General features: G+C 41.7%; 1 protein-coding gene across 1 annotated transcript; it reads right to left on the reverse strand.

Moving 5' to 3' along the window:
- Positions 1 to 524: 524 nt before the first annotated feature.
- Positions 525 to 16,700, reverse strand: LOC135483570 (arrestin domain-containing protein 17-like). Its single transcript, XM_064764544.1, has 7 exons — positions 16,314 to 16,700; positions 8,415 to 8,564; positions 4,595 to 4,824; positions 4,128 to 4,307; positions 3,257 to 3,445; positions 2,404 to 2,506; positions 525 to 2,089 (listed from the first exon to the last, which is right to left on the reverse strand). The coding sequence occupies exons 1-7, from the start codon at positions 16,429 to 16,431 to the stop codon at positions 1,845 to 1,847; spliced, it is 1,215 nt and encodes a 404-aa protein (XP_064620614.1). The 5' UTR covers positions 16,432 to 16,700; the 3' UTR covers positions 525 to 1,844.
- Between the last annotated feature and the right edge of the window lie 1,016 nt (positions 16,701 to 17,716).

Genomic DNA, 17,716 nt, shown 5'->3' on the forward strand with positions numbered 1-17,716 from the left:
GTATGCCGAGGACATTGCCTGCAGTTCTGACAATGGTTTTGATTGTGACTTATTTGACTGTCCCAGCAGTATGCATTTGTCCGTTTATTTGAGACCGGTAATTCTTCATTAACAAAAATGACAACGTATATTGATCACATCTCCCATCAACGAAGACAGCTCCGACATCCAAACAATTACACCGAAGGACCATGGCAATTCATCCTAACTCTGAAAATGACAGCTCCGACGTCCCCAAGCACTGAAAGGTGAGACTACGGTAGTTCAGCATGGGCCAATGATGAAGGACAACTGAGATGTCGAAGCTGAGTTGCCCCCCCCCCTTCCTGGACGTGATACAGGATGAAAGGCTGAAGACGTTATTGGCCTTTAGATTTGGTCATCTCGGCACATCAGTAGGCGACTAGTTTAGTTTTCTCCTGCACAGTGATGAAATATTGCAGTTTATGGTCGGGGAGAACGACTTGAAGTGTCCTGTTTTGAGAGTGTTCGACAACGGTTTAATACAAAACAAAGATGCGATATTATTACAAAATGTAACCATGTTTATTCATAATTTTATGGTGCTTTCATAATACATATTACATAACAATAACATAGAAATATGAGTCACAATCTTACTGGTATAGGTAACAATAAAATACAAAGACGACCGCCTGCATTGTTCAACGACAGCTGTTTTGATGAAATTATTTTCAACGATGGTGATTGCATTCCGAATGGTGATGCCATAGAAAGAGCCTTATTAGCTGATTTTGATCATGAAGAATCCGAGGCGCCACGCGTACAAGACCGGTGAAAACGGCGCCCATTTTGGTTCTCTATCACGCCTCTAAAAGCCCTCGTTCCAACATTAAATAAAATTGACAAGCTGCTATTATTGTGCTTTCTTCACCGCACATCGTCTGAGGCCTGGCTCATTTCTCAAGAAGGCTGACAGTGACGTTATTTTCGTCCCTCCAGATCTAGCGTTTCTGGAATGCAGTTGGTCTCTTTAGTGTAAAAAAAACGGTAGGTAAACCAAGTCTTACACAGGCGATGAAGTGTAACAGAAAAAAACAGGTATACATCAAAGGGTTTTGCTTTTAGACTGGACGAAAGTGCTTCTCAGACGTGGTTTTAGGACAGCATCACAAGTGCGATTTTTGGCGCGCATAACTTGATGCTTAACACGGAGCTTAACACATGAAAATGACATGTAACGTTAAGCTTACAATGAATCTAGTTGAAGATACTGTAAGGTCATGTGAATAACGAACCAAATGCATCTACTATTCTTACCTTTTATATAGGATTCAGAATGAAACTGGCACTTAGATTTTACCACAACGTACTTAGATGTCCGCGCTGGCACGTAGCCTGCATGAAACTTTAGTGGGCAAAACCATGATGTTGGATCCCATTTAAACCTTTTGCTGGGTCTATTGTGTTCTAGTTACTGTTTAAAGGCAGCATTTCAGCTTTCTTTTGAGCCACACTGCATTGTATGTAACTTGACCCCATGATCTCTCTCAGTGCGTCACCGCAAAAATCAACAATGCGTCTTAGGCTCACGAAAAGAAATACTGTATTTCGAGACATTTCACCATAAAACTAAAAGCGATTCATAACTTAAATAAGGATTTAAACATCAAAATACAATACCGATGATTTACAACACAAATCTTGTTGTATTAATATATACAATGGCGTCCACAGGGGTGAACAAGTTTAAGACAACACACAGTAGTTAAGGACAAACTTTAGAATCGTAATACTATTTGATCGTTGGTACAGCTTCTCTTGGATTGTCTGCACCCTCACCGATAAAGTAGTTGGGATGCTACAGTCAATCTAAATAGCTATCACACATTGGTCTCGGAGTCTTCGTCTTCCTCTACAACCTCCTCTTCTTCTCCTTCCTCCTCTTCATTAGAGTCAGTCAAGAACCTCCGTGCTCCCCCAGGGCTACACTCGAGCTCTGGGTACTTGCCGCGATTACTAGGACGATATATCTTGAAGGTGGACATAAAGCCCTCTGGATCGTCCTTGAGCTTGGTGCCATCCACTATCACACAGCGATTCTTAGCTCCGGGGTACGGATGCTGGACTGGAAGAAAAAGATCACTGGCCGGGTAAATTAGTCGAACACTGTTCCAGATGGCGTTACACAGCAGTCAGTGCCGGTTCAAAGTCAATGCAGACGATGAGTTTGTTGCGCTATAGTGTCGTCATGAAATACCAATATGCCATCAAACTTCCTTTTTCTATAGAGGAAGACGTCCCTCTTGCTGGCTGGCCCCAAAGGCCCTCTTGCCGAGAAAAAAAGTGGGGTAAATACCCTTCAGGTGATAAGGCTTAGTATATAGTAGCTGCTTTTTAACGTTAAGTCCAATTTTCCAGCTGCTTTTTAACATGGTTTACCTTTATATTCCCAGTTATGAGATGAATGATGTCCCTGAGGTATTGTCCCTATGATGATAGGAAGAGTAACAGTGAGAGCGTGTGCGTGTACCATCACACGAAACTGAAACAGCAAAAGATGACAGTAAAAAAACATATTTTTGGGTCATTTTTTGAGGCAGGCTTTATTCTATGGCACAAACCAACCAATTTCCTAAAAGGTGCCAAACTTAAAACTCCAGTCTTCTCTTAGCAGCCTCGGCTTTTTCCAAATGAAATCATTCGCCTATATCGAATCCCACCGGTCCCCAACTACGTGAAATTGAGCAACTTCAACGTGTCACTACACGATTCTGATAAGACCGCCCAAGGATTTTATTTTTGATTCCGAATCATTCTACATTATGAAGTGTGAACACCCAGGTCCCTGTGGCAATTTAGTTCTAAGCAATATCGCAAGTACTTCACGGGGTGTTTAGGTATGCTATCTTGAAAAAAACATATTAGCTCAGTGATTTGAGGCGCTGACCCGATTGGTTTTTCTTTTTGCGCTTTTTCTGAATTCAAGATAACTTTTCACATCAAAAGGACCAGCCTGGGAAAGAGGCATGCATTGATTTGAAAATCACTTAATTGAAAAGCGTCATACGGCTCTAACTGTAAAGAGCTATTTAATGTGCTATAACGGCGTCGAGCTCAAAAGCAATGCCTTTTCCACAACCAACTCCAACTGGGTCCGAACGCTTTGATTCATAATAGACAAACGTGCCAACCAAATGATCCACAAAGGTCTTTCCCGATATGAGCAACGGTGTTATATTATTCCCAAGGTAAGACTTCAAGATAACTGAAGTTACCGTGCAAACTGACTTACCACGAGATCATATTTGATGTCTATATACTGGCAGCAATCTAGGCGAGAGGGTGGGATGCAGGGCACATCTAAGGTAACGCCTTCCCACCTCTGACACTTCTCGGGTGACACGTGACCTACATGAACGTGCTGAGCATCCCATAATACTTTTCGTGATTTGTGAGAGTCGTATGACCCGTATCGTACCATCTGAAGAAAGAAATATACGTCTCAAAGTTGACTTAGTAACTTGTAACAAACGTGTAACAAAGTTCAATTATCTAGTTTTTGAACGAACGAAGAAGCCTTAAGAGTGCACATCCAATCTAAAGCCAAATTTGAACATCAAAATAATGACTCAGTAGTGCAGACTCGGTCACGACGCTATGATCAACAGCTTACTCAAATATTTACTGACGAGATGCATATTTGATGAGTTCATAGACACCTAATGGCAAGTTAATTTAATTGTGAACTACTGATAACAGCAAGGGACCGCTAAAAGGCTGCATGTTGACGCTGGGCAGACATAGGTCAGTAGTAAAGGTCGTTGGTCATTAAGATATCGCCAAGTTATGATACAACAGCTCAACAGTATGAGTATATCAATCCTAAAGGTCTTCACTCTGACTGGCAGCTCTCCATATAACCCCAAACTGATTTCTGTGGAGACAGGATCAATAATCGTTCTGAAAACGCTTTGAACATGGTCAAGACACCACGGAAAAGCGCGTGCAAATGAGCCTATCACCGTCGTCGTCGTCATTATCAAGAATAAAGAAACCCTTTTCCTTGTAATCATCATTGTCCGTACAAGCTTCCACCCCCTTGTGTTTTGAGGAGGGAATAGCTGATTGAAGATGGATAAAACTATTTTCTTGATATTTCTCACCTGTTTCAAAGCAAGACTTGCTCCCTTGACTTTGGACGTGGACTTGTTTTGGACTAGGATATTAGCAGTAATGGACTGACCAGGGACGAAGCCACAGTTTGGTATGGCCACGGTACACGTGACTCGACCAGACCGACAGCACGACCGTATCGTCGTATCCTGCTGCTTTCGGACCCCACCCTACATAATGAAAAGAAGGTTGAAATGTTGTACAGGAGGGCTGTAAAAACTACACTCCAACAGTGAAATGTGTACCAGTTGATCACAGGCTGGTTTAAACTACTCCTTACCAGCTTTCCATAGATGCCATCATCTTTTACAACTTTGGACAGGACCTATTAACTCCTCCAGGCTGTTTTGACGAATCTTGATATTCTTGAACTAACTGACAAACTGCGCGAAAGAAGCTACCGTACTTCAACTATAACGCCAAAAGAAGAAAACTAAGACCTGTGCAGCAGACTTACCAATGTTTCATACGTTAAATTCAACTCCTGTAGTACTGAGAAGAAGCTGAGCGTTGTCTCATTCTGCTTGGAACACTTGGTGAGAAGGGTGGACAGCCCATAATACCGCACGGAACCATAAACACCTTCAAAAGAGCAGGGGATGTCGGTGGGCAGATGGTACCTGAATGGAAACATGTGGCGGCCCGCCACCAGTACTTCGCCTTCGTCATGGTTGTTGTCGACACGCCCTGAAGGAAAGAGGAAAGAGAGTTACAGGGTGAATAGAGAGACAAGGTGGTATGAAAAGGGGACTGTCATCTTTTGGGAACGCGGAGCGGAAGAATTCATTTTCCGACGCATAACCACCGGCGTCGGACGCGCGATCAAAATCTGTATCGGCGTCCATATTTTGATTGCTAATGGGACATCGATGGTCATGTGTCGGAAAATGAATTCTGCTTTAGTTGGGAGCACATATCAAAATAGAGAATATTAATTAAGAAACTATTTTGTGGCAACTTCAAGGATGCACTGTAAAGATAGAGGAAGGATAAGATATCAACGAACATAAGGAACTGTAACCAACGTAAAAGTCGTTCGCAAGTCCAATCTATAACCAGAAGGTTTCTCAGTTGCTGTCAATGAGAAACAGATTGTGTGTGTTGACACTTAATGTAGATGCAATGTATCAAGGCGACACCAATCTCGTCAATATATAAAATGTTGCAGTTATGTATCGATATTTGGCGTTGCTCATGACAGCAATGAAGGCACCCCCTATAGAAAGAAGCTGTTGATATATGAACTGCCTGCAGCAACAACGTCTCGTTCATCTCCGAGTCCTCAAATCGTATCACCAGAAAGGTTACAGTTTCCAATTCATTAGGCTCGCAGGCTCTTTCATCAAAATGATCAACGTTGGTTTATAGGATCTTTTCCGCTTGACAGGCAGTAGACGTGATTTATGCGAGTAGTGTCGTCTATGTGTTTCCTTCTCGCCGGGTTCGCCTCCAGAATCCAGTCCGAAGGCGGCCTGGGAAGGCAACACGCGGTTTAACCTACTAGGATGTGTTTCGAAGGGGGGGGGATTTAACCTCATATTTCTTTTTCCAGCGGATGGTAAGGCAAACGAAATCGATGGTTGGACGTGGGATGTCAAACGAGACCGAAGTGGTTTGAGTGTGACTTGATTCCAATGCACATTTCGTAGAAATGAAGTGCCAGACGAATAGAGAGCCCCATCTCTATACCTAGCTTGATCTTTATCAGCGGTGGCTTCCCCAGAGTTTAGTCTGTCTCAACGATGATTTATCAAAAGCCACTAGACTATAAAGAACACTTCCACTATTGAAATGTAGTAGCTTTGCGTTTGCTTTGCATGATAAATGGCAAGTAATGAGAGGAATTCCATCATGGCAGACCTCCCATGATCCCAACTGTAACCGCAGCACTTGAGCAAAGGTGGCCAATGACAGCCGGATATAATCTGGGACATTGCACTGGTGATGTTGCCTAGGGGTTGGACCAATTCTCAAAATACATCCTTCAATGTGTTACAGAAGGAATACTCGATTACAGAGCGCGAAAACTAACAGCATCAAACGTGGGAAGGCAATCGGCTACTAACCCTATACAGGTAGTTAGGTACCCATGGGTATCAGAATGGGTTTGCCTCATATTATGGAACACATTCTCAGAGAGTCTTACTGCATTTACTGAAACCCCGCATTCTCTTGGGGATTTCTAAGGAGCGAACTCTAGTACAGTTACTATGGTAACGCAAACATCAGGATGCAGACGATATGGTGTTCAAAACTATCATTTTGAATTAGGGCTTTTGGTGACATTGACATCTGGAGCAGATGAACCTTGGTGTAGTTGGAAAGGGAATGGAAGCAGTTGAGCAGTTCTGTTGATGCATGTACTTCGTCAATAAATAGTGTTGCAAGCCAAATCTTATTGGCGAGATCACCACTGCAATGTTCATCATGTTATGGGCTTGAGCACTCTGCTTCTATGGACCTAAAGTTAAGATATATATGGCAGAGCACTCTGGCTTTCTGTGGTAAGCACAGCAAGTAACAATTCAGCTCCGAAGAGGCAAGCCAGACAACGTTTCCTATCGAGTAAGTAAGATTCTGACAGAGATGGCGAATAAATAGTGCTCTACTGCTAGAGCCGCCACGAGGTTCATTGATCTATCATTCAGGAGAAGCCAGATCATGGAATGTTAGTACTGCTAGATCGAGCAGACGATAATTTGAATGGATGGTGGCGGTGATTGCTTGCATCAGGGGTATAGAGAGGAAGGCAGAATTGTGGGAATGAATATGCGACTACAACAAAAGTTACACATTTCTGAGGGCGCGCCCAAGTGAGATTGTAAAGAACTCTGCTACATGTATCTGATAAGCGAGCCGTGCTAAAGAACTTGTATGCAGATGCAAGCATGTATGGCTTTGTCAAGACTGCGATGATACCCATCAGTGGAAGATTGAAGATACGCTTGCAATGAGCTTTCGCTCTCGAATGGTTCAATACAGTGGTATCGCTTATTTCAGAGAATGCGTGTCCCCATCTCATGCCAAGAAATGGAAGGGGACAATATGACCTTGACCTGAGTAGAGGTCAGCTGAACTAGGTCAGACGATAGCCTCTGGGACCATCGATTTCCCCCCGATGCGCGCAACCATGACGACCACAATTGGCAAATGTAGCCCGGATTCAGGTCAATCAAGCTTCAAAGCAAACAGATTTCAGCAACGTCATATCAATAAACGTAGCACGACCTCAGCGATCACGACAACCTGTAAGAAGATTGAAGGAGTGAAACAGAGAATTCCAGTGGGATATCCAGCAGGCGATGTTGGTGGCAATTCATACCCAAAAGTCAAGCGGTTCTCATCCCGGAGGTAACCAAGACATGAGATGAAAAACTAATTTCCCCAGTCCATTACCAATAAATTAACCTTCATCTCCGCGAATCATTCGTTTGTTGCCTTCTGTTGATGGTGACGCCCGAGCAACAATCAACAAGGGCGGTCTTGAGTGTTATTGACATGGTGGTGAATCAGTGTATTGAAAAAGAAGGAATCATTCTCCGGCTGCCGAGGGATGGGGTAACCTTAAAGCGAAAGCGTTGTTTTAGAATAATGAATCATTCAAAACCTAGATGTCGACTAAACCTACAGCAGCAGTGCTGTGCATGCCATCATCGTCTGCCCTCATTTCATGGCAATAACTATACCGGCGGACAAAACCGATAAAAAGGAAAAACCATCTACAAAAGCGCGGCATTTTGCTGCCACTAAATGACATTACTATGGCAATAAGCGACAGTTATTGAGTTTGTGATGATCAACGCGGTGATAATTCATGCTTTGTGGTCATTAGATAAGAACCAGTAATGACCTCCCCTGTTGTAATAGGTACATTCACTAGGTAGAAAAAACCCTCAATGACCCTAAAAGAGTTTTCGCCATCTACACGTTGGTCGGCAGAGATACAATATTTACAATTGTTTTGCGTGGTAACAGCGAATAAGACCAATATATACATGCCGTTTTCGCAAAGCGATATGAATACCGGTATGATATTGTAGGCTTTAGTTATGCCATCTCATGTGATAAGTATAAAAAAGTTGACGCCTAGAAGAGTAAATTTGCTCTGCAGTCATCATCACTATCATCATCCTCCTCCTCCCCTCATCATCCAGCCGATTAAACATGTGTATAAATGTACATGTACATGCATGCCGGGTCAACCATCATACACATAATACTGTCAGACACATGGCTATAGCGAAAGCTGTTGTACTTTCAAGAAGAACCCTACATACCTTTGCCCCATAACACCATGGTCCTTTTGAAGTATATTTCCTCCACATTGTGTTCTATGTTGAGCTTTTTGTCGTTCCTCTGATGAGGGTCCTTCCCCCTGTTATCTGTCCACTTCACCTCCGCCCCACCAAACAGCTTCAGTTCGATACCTGGAGAGAAAAAGCAGAAACAGAATCTTAATCAAAATCTATAACCGCCTAGTAAATTTACCTCATTTTCTGTTTAGGCTGCAAAATATGGTAAAAAAAGGTTTAATTAAACATTTCTCGCAGGCGTCCATCTAGAAGATGTCTGAGAATTCCATCCATGTCATAATATATTGATGATGGTAGTTTGTCATGTGTTTCCAAAAGAGCCATTGATTCGCCAAGGTCTATATTTTAATGAAAAGGTATAAAAGTAGACGGCAACATCCCTGCCCTGAAAAAAGAGATTTCGAAGGCGATTTGGCGCAGAAGTGGTAATATCCAAGATAACGGGTGGTATCATTTTGATTAAGAAAACGTGTTGTTGTTTAGTACTTCGAATAGATTTTGAAAAAAGGGATACATTTTGGAAGCAGAATTTCTGAGCCCCCCCCCCCCCCCCCCCCGCATTACAGTACACAATCTACATGTAATATACTTAACATCGCTTCTATGTTGTAATACCTTCATTTAGTGCAACAAATATATCCCAAGGGTAGGCCTTGGCGCTTCAAACATTCAGTGGTTAAAGTTGTGTACGTTATTGATTCTTGGCGAATTGAGCTCATTCGTTCCGTATCTGGCAAATCTGCTGTCACTGGGAATTGCTGTACAACCTCCCAGAGTAAGTCCATTCTATCAAGATTGTATCTCCAGTGCTTATTCAAATTCATATCTCAGTGGTACATTTGGTCAATATACAAAATATACCAAGGCAATGGACAAGAGTATAGATTTCCAAAAATCAGGTCAGTCATTCCCATCATAGAATAGGAGACTGGAAATCAGGCGAAATGCCAACGAACAACAAACTATTCTCCATGGATGAAACCAGAAGACTTAATGAAAACGTTACAATTAAGATCTGCTGTCGAGACCGCCTCCATGAGAACATTAATCACACAGATAGATAATTGACTCTCTATATTTAATTGTGTTTAATGGATTCACGTACGCTTGATTTGAGCAGTACGGCTGAATGTCGCTGTGTTATCATAAAATGTGGATTCGAGCAAACCAGACTGCACCGGGCGATTACAAAAGCCAGATCCGGTCACACCCAGCCAATCTGTCATGTCTGAGATTTTACCGGAATCACGAGATATGAAATCAATAACATACTAGTATGTCGGAATTGGTATAAATAAAGAAGTTTGTGACTTTCATGGCATCATTAGGGTTTTCTTATTCAGAGTTTGGGAAAGGAGGTAGCCTATATTCCAAAACAGACGGTGACTGGATCTTTTGTAGAGTAAAACGTTATAGCTGTCACCATTGCACCATGCCTAGAGTTTGATCCCACTTCTGACGCTGCTGCTGATTTAGGAACAGGGTTCATAACCAATATATCATGAAGTGATACAATCAAAAAGAAATGTGTCGTGCGTGCTTCATAGAAGGATTCATTTTTTAGCTTGACGATAAGTGCTTCTTGCTAATGGCATACTCATCATAACTGGAAATAACAAAACGACATATTCTCAAGCGAGGTATGCTGGCAGCCTTACGTGTAGCAAAAAAGCAACAGACTCTCAGTTGCATCAAACCCCGAGCGGTTGACCAATTACCGAAGACGTTTTTCTTAGTGAGACGCAGACATCACGCAATATAGTTACTTGAGGCAGGACTATACCCCATTATTGAACATGACACTTTATGGTGTAAAAAGGGTTACAAAACTAATGTTACACATCATTAATAACTCATGTTACACATCTCTAATGAGACCTTGGATCCAGAAAAAACAGCGACACAAACTTTGGTGTCATAATAGCCTATCGTCTGACGCCACACACAGATCGAGACTCCATTAGCCAGAGACAGGAATTGCCTACAGGCAGTGTTGCTCGGATGCATCTTAGAGTTGCTTTCTCTAAGGATGCATCTTGCAAAAGGTAAATAAGTTTACATTGCAGACACAAGGATTGATGTCAGCATCAACAACCCTTTCTTGTGCATGAAATCCGTTTTCCACATCCACCATGGAGCTATTTTACACATCCTTAGCCACACCCAAGCAGTGTTGCTAAGATGTGTGTACCTGTCATCCCTGCTACATTATCTAATTGACCTTACCATTAGATCATAAAAGAAGCCATGCTGCCGTTTAGCATTAACGAGGGCTGTCGGTTAGAATATCGTCAAATGAGGAGCTACTTCATGAGAAAAGCGATCAATACAGACGGGAACTACACTGTATGGGCGGCGGTGATCTAGATGGCGGTTAATCGTGCAAATGATAAAATCATGGCCAAGGGGCGAGGGATCTGATACACTAATTCTCCATAACCAAGGCAATGAAACCAAACTGGAAGGTATAATGATATACAGGTTCCAAACAAAGTTTTCTCATACTACGGCGAAACCATACACTCCAAAATACGCTTTGTTTCAAATCCAAGATGGCCGCGAAACTAGTTATTGCTCCAGGTTGATCTTCCCGCCATTTATACGGATTCATGGGTTTTGGCTTTACTCAGAGAAATTCTCGCTTTACTCTGAGAATTGCTCTACGTTTATCTTCTACATGTATATTGAAAATACTGTGATCGTTTCTACTTCCACTTCTCCGTTGCAGAAATTGTAATCGTGATAAAACTTTATTTAGCATCAAAGCAATTCTTGCTGGCACTGGCTTTTCTCCACAAGATAACACTCGAAGTGCCTGAAAAAAATGTTTATCACTGACAGCAGAGGTAGCAATTTTTCTGATGAGTGTAGCCGAATCACTGCGTTTGTACGAAAACATATTGACGTCAGAAGAGATGAAAATACATAAATCCTCTAATTCCCTTTGTTAATAAATAGTTGATTTAACAATTCTCAACTTAGTTGTCTGAACTTTGATCACATGGACACGCCTGGACTCTAATAGTATACCCTAATCCATGCTAGGGAATACAGTTGGATACAGTCGGACACGCCTGAACTCTAATAGTACCCTATAAATAATGTAAGACGGTGCAGTTGAACACCCCTGGACTATAATAACAAGATGGTGCAGTCGGACACGCCTGAATGAGATACACCTCAACTCTGAGATGGTGCAGTCGGACACACGTGAAGATGGTGCAGATACCACTAGATATTCGCCTCTACTCATGACAGCGCCGCATTGATCCTCTGATTGATGTTGAACCAGATATTGCGTCAATCTTTATTGGAGTAATCAACATTGTGGCAAACTATCCAGCAGCTCACTTAATTGCATTTCTGATGAACACAGGTTCTCGATCCAAGTTTCCAATTAATTATTCCCCATTACATTAAAATGTTATGAATCATGCCGAAAATAGAGATCTAATTTTCGTCCGGTGAGGGAATTATTTTAGAAATCATTGACTTTTGTGATCAGTAGGGAGTAACCTCTCACGGAAACAAATCGGTTTCCTGACGATGCCGGAATTGAACAGAAGAGTACGTACAGGATTGCAGTTGTAGTGCAGGTCCTTGTTATCAGTATATATCACGGTAAAGTGGTGGTTGGTGTGTTGTGCTCATAACCAGAAGGTCGTGCGTTCAAATGCCGCCAGACGCAGAAACTGATTCAGTGTCTGACAAGAGTTACACTTAACGACGTATATTTATAGTTGCTTTTCTCCACCAAGGATGGAAATGGATATCGGTCCTTTTGATGTGATATGCCCCGACGATATAATGAAGATAACTTTATCGACCTTCTCCATCATAAGCTGACACTGCCGTCCGAGAAACTGACCAAGGTATTTTCCAATTTTTGCTGCAGCGACCACGCCCTGTAATCAATTCACTATGCTGGTTTGTCATGACGACACTGACTTCTACTTTTTATCACGGTCGAATCAGCGCCTATAGACCGTTACTGACCAAAATTGATATCGACATACCTTGCCTTTAAAGGAGTAATGCATATATTCTTGTTTTAGATTTCTTTTTTTTCACGTTACAGTTTCTTTCTATATGGGGACATGCAGTCAAAAATACACCATATTCTCTTTCTGGCACGATTCGTCATCTCGTAGTTTATTGACGTAATCGAGAATCGAAATGCCTTATATTGGTTGTATACGCCACGACATATCGCGTTATCATGAGACTGTGAACTGCAGGCAGTAGATTTAGCGCCAATAATCCCCAAAGGTTTGTTGACAACATTGGTAGTGGCGGTTGAAGCCAGGAAAGTGATGCCCGAGGTTTATACTTTTGATGTATTTCTCACAGAATATATTGTGGCACTATCACCAGGCGCAAGGTAAACCATCCAAGGTTTTTGCATCTTATCAAGATTCAAAATACATGTATACCCCGTTAGAGTTAAAGGGAGCATAAGGCCATGAGGTTCAGGATGACGGTAAGCTTAACCAAGATTGTTGTCTTCTTTTAATTGGTACAAAGAATATATATCTGATTCTTCTCGAAAGTAGAAAAGTCCAAGTTTATCAGCATCTTGGTTTCATCAACACGGTCTGAACGTGTTCATATTCACTTCCAATCCGTTCGATATTATGAAGTCACTCAAAACACGCTAATAATGAAGCTGGGCCTTTGTGAACGACACATCTGTAATCATTTCGTCAACATCGTCCATGTTCCGATCGGTTCAATCAATTTGACTCTCCAAATGTTACACGCTTCACACGAGTCTGCCGTTACAATTATCCAACTTTATCAGACTCACTGAGACTTCACCCCTGACATTCACCGTTTTTACTAATTTCGCAATATGCTCGATTCTCTATCAACTGGTTTAATCAAAGCCTCTCTGAATACGTTGCACTCTTTACATGAAGCTATGACAGCGAGGAGGACACAGCCACTAATCCTCCAGTGTGTCATGTATCAATTTCTTCGGTCGCGATGGGTGTTCGCCTTGAGCAGCTAGCGATTTGTCATTAGATCAATAAGAAGGTGACGTGGACGATGATGGAACTCTCAAGTAAAGGTCGAGTCTTCAGGATGGATTGACGCACATCGCCGATAAATCTGCATGGTATAATGTTGCGAGCAGGTAGATACATGAGGATAGATTTTATCGCACTTAAGTCAGAGGAGGTTCCCCTATTCTACGCAATGAAGGATAGAACAGTCAGATTGGGGTTTCTCGTAGTGGCAGTGGAAGGTTGTTGTCAATATATTGTTGTTTTCAAAAGGACTTTGCAAATACAAGCCAGGTACATATCTAACCATCTCAGCATAGTGTCCTGATGTTCAAAGGGCACTCGCCTTGACTCTCCGCTCACCAGTAACACCAGCCATGCCACTGCAGTTGAATAGAGCTATCATTCGAATAATGTTGTGCGTTGAGATATAGCTTATAGATTAATAGTCTCCTTACCAATACTGCCTAAAAAACTGGACAAACATGAAGCGGTGAGGCGTCCATCCGCAATTACTCCGCATTTCTCACACTGGGGCTTCTGTACAAATATAGCAGGGGTTTCCTTCACAAGGATAATTAGCATCTATCAAATGTTACCATGGATACGAACTGAAATCCTAGCCTATACGTCATTGACGGCATTACACCTGTCCCTGCAAGACTAACCACGGGTTGGACACCTTGGTGGCTTAATTGATGTCATTCTAAAGAAAACTAACCCGGGCAACTGGCGGGGACGCGATACTGACGTAAATGCGAAGAATTCCGACAAGCCATGAATAAAACATGTCCTCATTAACGACAGTGGGATGTCCGTCATCAGCAGTTGCCTTTTGGAATAAAAACCTGCAAGTTGACGAAAATTGGCGCATAGCCGCAGATTCGTCATAATAGCGAGGTGTGAATTGTGTATCTCATCTTCGGGAGATCGTTTGTTTTCTGATGTGTGTGGGATTGTACCGCTTAAGTACCGATAAAATGCGAAGGTACAATTAACAGCTTCCAGCTGAACTGAGGAACACAATCAGTATATCCACGAATCAGTCACTCAGCAACCTTTAATAAGTCAGTTGAATATATGTATCACCCATTGATGTATACTAAAATATTAGTTATATCATACCTCTATGTAATGCATACTACAAAAAGTATCAGTCTGTCGTCTAAACTTGGCTACCAACTCTAAACAATAGCGTCAAGTCATTACTGTGACGAATTCTGTATACACTTAACTATATACTCGTAACAGCAAATTACAACTTTCGACTTAGTCATTCCTGTGTCTACCGGTATTAAACAAGCTAGTTTATTTGGGACCATAACTGTTTGTGGACGATATACGATGCTATGGAGATCCGATCAGACGACTATGAATGATGACGTCCCCGATTGCGTACCATGGTACAAAATGTATAGCATGAAGGACAAAAACCTGGTTGAAGTATCGTATTTCTTTGTTATCGGTGACAGTGACTATACAGTAGTGTAGTGACATTGGCATCATATTGATCCTCCCCCGTATAGTGGGAGGACGGGGGAATAACAGATGAATATATCCTAAAGACCCAATGTTATATGTATGACTGAATTACCGATAAAAATATGTAATTCAGTGCCAGTTGGGTTGAAAATCAAGTGACAGTGGGCGGACGTCGGGAATAACGCATGGATACATGTACATATATATCTACAAACCATAGCTGGATGGACCTTAAGACTGCGGACAACCAACCCGTCATACTGTTGCTGATCACAGATCATCGAATTCACAGAAACTATTAAGGGTTGACCACAGGCACCACCATTCTGGCTAGAACTTGAAATTCTAGAGCAACCAGAACTCGCTTAAAACGAAGTGAATGCCAATTTCAAGGGTGGGAGTCAGTTCTTGTTTTCCAGAGAATAGGCACCCTTGAAATTGGCATTTGCTTCATTTTGAAGGAATTCTTGTTTTATTGCTTTTGGATTTCATTAGTTCTGGCCAAAATGGTGATACCTGGTCAACCCTTAAGCGAGTTTCGCTACAAAGGCAAACATACAAATGTTGGACACTCATAAACATCATTGATTTTCATATAAATTGTTTTAAGTTACTGAGGCTTGTATTGTGAATGGGCGTTGCCCATCCAAGCATACATAATCAATATTTTGTGTCTACCATGACATTTTCATGTGATAGGTATGTATGCATGGCTACACGACATGTCATCGTTCAGGTGATGTTGTTGAACATTGGTAATTACATGCTGATGAATCATGCTTGGAAGAAATAAAGTCTATCGCAACAACGCGTTTTTGGTATCTTCATTTAGTCAAATGGTATCAGATTATGTAAATTTCAGCCTGGTAAGGTCTTAAAGAGTACTCACTGGTATGACTATTAGTACGGACTGTAATGATATGAACATTTGACATATCATGTAATAAAAAGGACACACTCTATGCGAATGCATAGGTTGTGATAGATTGTACCCACAGGTATGTATAGGTACAGTAGCCCGACTGAACCAGTGAACATTGTACATGTGATATGCATGTATTATGCAATAGAGTAACCACTTCCCTGATAGCACCAACTGAATACGAATGTTCATTACAGGGTTCCCATGTCGATTACAGAGTACCCACCGCACGATTGAACATTATCCAATAAATTTGGGGATACAGACGTTTGAAAATATGTAATGAAGATACCAACTGTGGACTTGAACGTTACAGATTATTATGTAATAGACACTGTTTGGACGTATCTTCGATTGACACATTACTAATTAATTAAACACAGAATATATTTAATGAATATCTAATTTCACGTACGACATTGAGAGCTTGTCAATATGAAGTGTATGGTGTACCTGTTATATGACATTCCTCTTCTAAATCCAAGATGACAAATCCCCGGACTACTTCGCCCACATAATAGACTCTGTCCTGCCGATCATATTGGATACTGAGTCTCCGCGGTGTCTCCATGGTTTCCGAGTATCATCTCCCATACGCGATTTCGCGTGCATACCCATGTTTAGACGCCATGTTCTATAGCTACGAATTCATTCTAGACGAATACTAAACAGATGATGAGAGAATACTATCAGAATAGACGATATTTGCACACACAGGTTAACATTGATCGCGTAGTATTTTACTCCATAAATGTTGAAGTGTTGGCCATTTTACATCCTTGCCAATAAACCGGTGTTCTCCCGGTTCGGTAACAGATGTGTGGTCGGCTCCCACGCGTTACGACGAGAGGCGGGAGAAAAGAGATTCGACCATTGATCAGCGACATCTTTAAACAAACTAACGAACTGGCTTAAGGTGTCTTCAAAAGCATCCGCCAGGTAAACCGCACTTTGCTAATTTGCCTTTTACGTTTTAAATGTTCTCACAGTGCTTATGAAAATGGACCGACAGGGGTACCGACATGACCGACGCTTATTTAACCAGATTCGGTTGAATATTCCTACAGATCAGAGACAAAAAAACACAAGCAAAGCAATTAGCCTATACCATGAAGAGCCTGCCGTTTGACCCTCATAACTCAATTCACATATTATTTGTACTGAAAAAGGTACAGTGATTATACCAATTGTCTATTCGATGTCAGCTGTAAGCTTCTGACGCGGATGAATGGATAGAATGGATAGACTAATTGCTCAAACTCACACAGTTTGTAATAATGAATATTTATCCCTTTATTCACCTGCAACTTCGCCTTTAATAACCCTAGTAAAATTTCGTGACTAACTGGAACACAACCCACCCAACCAACGTATAGGACAACGGACACTAAACTCATTTTTCTCGTGAATTTAGGGAGTGCATCATTACGGCAATGAACGGCAAGCTAACGTATAATCTAGAGTTTCTTACTACTGGGTACTCTGTCCAGTTCACCAACTGAAGATGCGAGCGAGGTGCTCGTGTGTCACGGCGTTTTATGGTGTTTCCCATCGGCCTATTTCAGTGTTTCTGAACATTAGACAGCTAAAAAGACCAATATTTTTCAATAGGAGGAAAGAGAGAAGGAAGAACGTGTCAATCTGTGCTTAAGCGTTCCAAAACTATGAGCGGAAGCACTCGGAAATCTTTGACATCGCAAGAATTCCAATCTTCTTTTTTCTGTAGGTGAAGGATCTAGTACAACAGAGAGGTCGCTTGAGAACAAACGCATGATAGAACAGAAAGGATATAGTGAGATCGATGGTGATCATTGTGAAGAACCAAGCCAATATCGAAGAACGTCACGTTTACATTC

This window comes from Lineus longissimus, chromosome 2 (genome assembly GCF_910592395.1).
Source record: "Lineus longissimus chromosome 2, tnLinLong1.2, whole genome shotgun sequence".
NCBI lineage: Eukaryota > Metazoa > Nemertea > Pilidiophora > Heteronemertea > Lineidae > Lineus > Lineus longissimus.

Excerpts from the sequence above, each read along its gene's own strand:
- LOC135483570 (XM_064764544.1), bottom strand. The coding sequence starts at position 16,431 with ATGGAGACACCGCGGAGACTCAGTATCCAATATGATCGGCAGGACAGA. Across the intron at positions 8,565-16,313 it reads AGAGGAATGTCATATAACAG|GTATCGAACTGAAGCTGTTT; the intron begins GTACACCATACA and ends TTTTCTCTCCAG. Across the intron at positions 2,507-3,256 it reads ACATCAAATATGATCTCGTG|TTTCGTGTGATGGTACACGC; the intron begins GTAAGTCAGTTT and ends TTGCTGTTTCAG.